Source organism: Octopus bimaculoides, chromosome 4, assembly GCF_001194135.2.
Source record: "Octopus bimaculoides isolate UCB-OBI-ISO-001 chromosome 4, ASM119413v2, whole genome shotgun sequence".
NCBI classification, from domain to species: Eukaryota; Metazoa; Mollusca; class Cephalopoda; order Octopoda; family Octopodidae; genus Octopus; species Octopus bimaculoides.
In genome coordinates, this window is record NC_068984.1 from 134,010,855 (window position 1) to 134,017,856 (window position 7,002).

Consider the following 7,002-nt stretch of genomic DNA (forward strand, 5'->3'; position numbering starts at 1 on the left):
ATCGTTGCCAGTGCCCCTGAACTGGCTCTTGTGCGGGTGACACATGAGGTTTTTCGAGCGAGATGAGCGTGGCCATTGCCAGTACCGCCTGACTGGCCTTCGTGCGGGTGACACGTAAAAGCACCCACTACACTCTCTGAGTGGTTGGCGTTAGGAAGGGCATCCAGCTGCAGAAACTCTGCCAAATCAGATTGGAACCTGGTGTAGCCATCTGGTTTCACCAGTCCTCAGTCAAATCGTCCAACCCATGCTAGCATGGAAAGCGGACGTTAAACGACGACGACGATATATATATATTTAAACAGTCAATATTTTAAAAAACAAAATTTACCTTCAACTTCTCTTGAAGTGCTTGTTCATCTACCACAGCCTTCTTCAGAACTGGAATTTGTGCTTTTAACTGGAAGGTAGAGATTCAATAAATTTAGTATGTAATACATGCTATCACAAAACACATAGTTTATACACATGCTTAAATTACTCGAAACATCATAAAACAAATAATTAATCAATGTATGTGATAACATCATCATCATCATCATCATCATCATCATCGTTTAACGTCCGCTTTCCATGCTAGCATGGGTTGGACGATTTGACTGAGGACTGGTGAAACCGGATGGCAACACCAGGCTCCAGTCTGATTTGGCAGAGTTTCTACAGCTGGATGCCCTTCCTAACGCCAACATATTTAACATTTATAATATATTTATATGCTGGAAACATATTTAGTTTTGAGGGTCTGACAGAAGTATTTGTTATCAAACCCTATGACGTGCTGAAACATAAAATACTCCAAAAGTATTCTAAAGCAAGTCCAAGCAGAGACAACATGTCATTGATGAAGTCATGAATGGCAACAGAAGGACTTTAGCAAACTTAGACAATTGATTAATTGACCAAACAATCAATTAATTAATTGGTTGAATGATTAATCAATTTAACAAATAAAAATAAAAGAAGTGAAGCAGAACCAGTGTATGTGTGTTTATTATTGGCATACTGATTCAAGACATGCTGCCCCTGGGAGCTCCTCAATGCTAATGACCTTGCTCTAATAGCTGAGTCACTACCAGAACTAGAAATGAAGTTGCTGGTGGCACATAAAAAGCACAATCTAAACGTGGCCAATGCCAGTGCCACCTGACTGGCTCCTGTGCTGGTGGCACGTAAAAAGTACCCACTACACTCTCAGAGTGGTTGGCGTTAGGAAGGGTATCCAGCTGTAGAAACATTGCCAGATCAGATTGGAGCCTGGTGTGGCCTCCTGGCTTGCCAGTCCCCAGTCAAACCGTACAACCCATGCCAGCATGGAAAACAGACGTTAAACGATGATGATGAGGATGAGCTGTATGGAAGCCCAGTGTTAGTGTCTTTGTGTTTGTCTGACCCCCACCACTGCCGGACCACTGGTGTTAAAGAAACTGACAGAATAAGTACGAGACTTAAATTAAATACAGAAGTGATATGTTTGACTTAGCCCTTCCAGGTGCTACTAAAATGAGTACAAGATAAAAAACAATGTATGTGAAACGAGATAGATTCAATGTGAAATCAAAACTGGGTCACAACCTCAACCTACAAAGGACTTTATTATTACTCGACACCAATCATTATAGTTATAAATATAATATTGAAAATGTAAATAGCTTTTTTAAAAACAGATAATGATAGGAGCAAGGCTTGTAACACTAGAAAGAAAAGAAGAAACATATTTCTTTTATTATTGCTTAGTTGAAGGAGGAGGTGAGACATCTATTGCATCTGCTCTCCTTTGCAGACCAATGACAGCAATGAGATTGGTGTTAAAGTTTGAACTCGTGTACATTGGTGCCCATAAAACATGTGGCATCGGGGAATTTTTTCAGAGGGTGGCAGTTCTGAGTAAAGAAAGATTAACCAAAGAATTTTGATTTGAGAGTGAATAGTAGAGAGGAGCATATGTCATTGCATTGTAATAACAGACAAGAGAGACGGTGGTGGGAGGGAGGAAAGCAACCTGAGTCTATGAGTCAGTGACTGTGGTATGTTAATGAGGGAATATTTGTCAATTATTTTTGGACGCACAGTAGGATGTATTTGTGCGTGTGTGTGTTTATGTATGTAAATAAGTATGCAAGCGTGTGTACGTCTTTGTGCTTATGTTTGTTCCCACCACCGCTTGACAACTGATGTTGGTTTGTTTATGTTCCCATAACTTAACTGTTCAGCAAAAGTGATAGAATAAATACCAGATTTCAAAAGAAAAAAATTATAAACAAGAGCACTCAGAGAGCGAAAACTTCTGCCAAGGCAACACCAGCGTCCTCTCAACGATTAGCTGGAGATGATTTTTAAAATGAGAATATCTGAAATAAACTTGACTCTTCTCACAAACGAGAATACTGAAAATGCTCTCAAAAATTAAGTAAAAAAAAAACGGAAAAATAATCCAGAATCCTTGTCTGGTACCAGATTGATTCCAAAATCTAATCAGTTTGTGCCAGTCACAAGGCCAAACATCCCTGAAAGTTTCATCTGAATCCATCCAGCGGTTCTTGAGATAACAAACAAACAAACACAACTGAAAACAATACCTCTGCCTTCGCTAACCAGCCCAAATATTCTACCTGTATTACATTAAAACTGACCAGATCAGGCTTCTCACACCTATATTACAAAGTCATTCTGAAAATACAGAATTACATCATTGAAATCCCAGAGCTATGAGATAATACATGGTAATTCAAAACAATGTGGTTAAATAAGCATTACATTTGACAAAATAAGCTGAATGCTAAAGGGTTAAACAACTTCTATCCTAATTCAGCTCTTCTAATGTGACCCCAATGACCTCTGGAATAAGTAACTGAGTATTATATTATATATTCCTGCATTCTTGATTGAGCATTTCTTCTTTACCAAAGATACAACAGAAACAATAAGGCAGTGTTGCTGTTTAACCTCGGATCAGCCAGATCCAGTAGACTTATGATCATAGAAGTTCTAAAAGTGACCATCCTGGTCATTATTTATTTAGACTTAGTACTTGTAGGATTACATCCACCAATACAAGTCTTTTTTTTTAAGACAGAAGATTGTGATCTGAAATAGGTTTGGCTGCTATTTCTAGCATGTGAAGTGACAGCATGACAGTAATATAAGTAAAATAAAATGTCCACAACAGTGGCTATCTCAGTTCTGACTGACAAATTATCTTACAATACAACCATATTGATTTCCTGTCACTCCAACTTCAAAAACTATGAGAATCATATCAAGTCAGATTGGGAAGGCAGCAAACTGGTAGTATCATTAGACTGTTGGACAAAATGTTTAGAAGTATAATTTCTTTTGATTCTTCACATCTTGAGTTCAAATCTCACTAAGGTCAACTTTGCTTTTCATCCCTTCAGGGTTGATAAAATACAAGTACTGGGATCAATGTAATTGAGCCCCATACCCTCAAAATTGCTGGTCTTGGGCCTTGCGATGGACCAGCATCCCCTTCAGTGAGGATGTTGCAATCTTGATCATTTATATGCGATGGAAACTGGGTAACTGGCCTTAAGAGTCCTAGGGCTTGAAAAAAAGAAGTTAGGTAGGAAATCTCTACATGGTCACTTGACTTGCTAGAAATAGTAGCCAAATCTCTCAACTTACACCGAACAATCTTTAAAAAAAAGGGACTTGATTCAAAATTTAATTCATATGTAAAAGAAATACCAAAATTAAATTAAGTGATGACAGTTGCATTTGAAACTGTAACCATTCAATTTAATTTTGTGAGGCAGATGGATATACTGCAGCCATACAGTTGTGAATAGATCTGCCTATTCAGGACTGACCTGGTGTTAAAAACAAGAATATTTTACTTGTTTTAGTCGCTGGTTTGTAGCCATGCTGGGGCACTGCCTTGAAGGGTTTAGTGAAACAAATTACTCTAGTAATCATTTTTTACATCAGTTATTTATTCTCTCAGTCTCTTTTGCAGAACTGAGACATAAACCAACTGATTGTATATATATATATATATATATATATATATATATTTATATATATTTATATATATATATATTTATTTATATTAAGGGCATTACTATACATAAATGCCTCACACTAGGAGGTACTCTAAAAGTCAAACTACCATAATAAACATATTTTTACCGAACGTGAGGAGTGCATTCCCTCACGTAAGGTAAAATGTGTTTATTATGGTAGTTTGACTTTTAGAGTCCCTCCTAGCGTGAGGCATTTATGTATAGTAATGCCCTTAATATAAATAAATATATTTATAGGGAATAATTAATAAATGTTTCCCACGCTAACTACTTGATAAATTCTTATAAGGATTTTATCCTATATTTAAATTGTAAAATATATATATACAGACACACAATGCGCTTCCACATAGTATCCATTTACTAAATCTACTCACAAGGCATTGGTCAACCAGAGGCCATAGTAGAAAGCACGACAAAGGTGCCATGCAGTGGGACTGAATCCGAGACCATTGCTAACACTTTATGACCATTTCACTCCAGAAGGGCAGTAATGCCTCTCTGTTCTTTTTAACCACTGGCAGTTCAAATTAAATGTTAATAATTAACTAACCTTTAGGCATGTCCTGACTAAGACATCTAATTACTCTCACTTCAGTTTAAATGACTAAACAGAAAGAACAGACCTCATTTTCTTTTTTAATTAAGTGATTAACAGTAAGAAGAGAATGCAGACTTCAAAAGTAAACATGGAAAATGGTTTGGGTTCAGTCCCACTTAGCAGCATCTTAGGCAAGCGTCTTCTACTACAGTCCCAGGCTCAACCAATGCCTTGTGAATCAATTTGATAGATGGAAACTGTGTGGAAGCTTGTTGCATATACATGTGTGTGTATGTGTGTGTGTGTATGTGTGTGTGTGTCTTTCTATTTGTCCCACTACCATTGCTTGAGACCTGGTGTTGGTTTATTTATGTCCCTGTAATGTAACAGTTTGGCAAAAAGAGACCGATAGAATAAGTATCAAACTTAAAAATAGTACTGGAGGCAATTTGTTCAATTAAACCACGAAGCTGATGCCCCAGCATGGCCACAGTCCACTAAGTGAAACAAGTAAAAGATAAAGACAAACCTCGTCCTGTTATCCACTTCCTCTGTGAATAAGACTTATAGAACTGCTTTTTCTCAAACAAAGAAGTGAAACAGTCTTCTCCTTGGATAAGAAGCTAACACAAACAACCCTCCCATCCCTTTTAATATATAACACGACGAGGTTCAAAACACAGGCACTGCATTCCTTTTAATATATTTTTCATGTATGAAAATATGCCGAGATTTTTGACTGTAGCGAAAGAAAAAGGAACTAAATCTTGAAAAGTGATCGAAAAATTTTAACTCCGCTGAAATATATTTTAGCCTTTTACAAAAGACGATGTTCATTGTTTTGTTATTGAATACAAATTCAAATAACATCTCCTAAACATATGTAGAATGTTACACACTTTAGGTAGGAAATAGTTAATTATATCGCCCCAATTAATTGATTAGTATTTATTTGACCGACCTATACTTGGACGGGATTCGAACTGAGAACGTAAAGGGACGTAACTGAACATCGCAAGGCATTACGTCCGACGCTTTACTGACTCTACCAACATGATATACAACGGTACTCCTGGGATGCAATATCAAAAGATCTAAACAAAAATATTAATTAAATCCGGCTTATATTTAATTTTATGTTATAGATGAATCAACAAGAACGTTAGAAATAATAATAAAGTTCAGAATGTGAGAATTATAAATCCTTTTTCTTTTAACTATTATTTCAGAGATATTAGTAAGGCATATGTAAACATTGTAAGTACGCCGTCCACCTATGTCAATTGTGCAACTGATAACAGAACATCAAAGTTCTTTTCAGTTATAACTGAAGGTCTTTAAATGAATAAAAGAGAAAGCTATCATATAAAATCGGTCGTTGAAAATTAGTGCGAAATGTAATTACAAAAACACATTATTTTAAAATACAAACAATTGTACGCATTCAAATCAATTCTGATTTCACGTTTGTTTAGAATTAATTTTGGAAAATTCTTAATATAAATAAGAGAAAAATAAAGAACAAAAACTATATCCTGCAACACGCACACATACACACACAAACATGCAGGTATACGTACAGGTATGTGCATACCTACGTCTACCTGTATATATAGGTGCATATCTACGTACAGGACATTGCAAAACAAAACGTAGACAAAAACAAAAATAATAATAATAACCAGAGTACAGAAAGCACACAGGCCACATAGAGAACATTTTCCTTCATCAGCTACCCCCATTCTAACACAGGCGTTTCGAAATATATATATATATATATATATATATATATATATATATACATAAAAGTATATGAGTATATGTAGAGGTATTTACATATATGAGGTCAGAGTAAGTGTGCTGAGAGTATATAGAAGAAAAAAGAACGTTGTTGATATTAGGTATCAGAGAAGAGGGCGGACACGAGATGAACAGTTGGTCATGTCAAGATTTTGTTATTAACTGTTGAGATTTGTTTGTCATATGTTCCGCAGCTTGTAGCTTCGACACAAGCAAACACAGATCATACACTGAATAACTACTGGGTATTATTAAATTATCATTTACCTTAGAATACTCGGACGCAAGCCGCTGGTATTTTGCTTGTAAATCTGACATAGTTTTAATAGAATCTTTGTGAGTGAGTTAATAAGAAAACCGACTGTAGTTCCACCGGTGCGTGACTGATAGTTAACGTTGTGATAAAAGTCCACGTGACAATAGTATCCGACAAACAACGAACACATTATAATTGCTACATCCCAAAACAGAGAATATCTTAGATGAATTTTATTTCCTCATTGAGCAATAGTACTCTACGCTATATCATGTATGCTAGTGATTAGTAACATAAACAATCTGATTTTGCTCACATTCAAATTTGTGTATCTATCTATCTATCTATCTATCTATCTATCTATC

The 7,002-nt window shown here is 36.0% G+C and overlaps 1 protein-coding gene across 1 annotated transcript in view; it reads right to left on the bottom strand.

Moving 5' to 3' along the window:
• Positions 1–6,759, bottom strand: part of LOC106880154 (protein phosphatase 1 regulatory subunit 21) — a 39,513-nt gene extending 32,754 nt beyond the window's left edge. The window contains exons 1-2 of the mRNA XM_052967688.1: positions 6,649–6,759; positions 332–400 (exon numbers count right to left, since the gene is read on the bottom strand). Coding sequence (XP_052823648.1) covers positions 332–400; positions 6,649–6,699 — 120 coding nt within the window. The 5' untranslated portion in view covers positions 6,700–6,759. The remainder of the gene's footprint in view (positions 1–331; positions 401–6,648) is intronic.
• Positions 6,760–7,002: the final 243 nt, after the last annotated feature.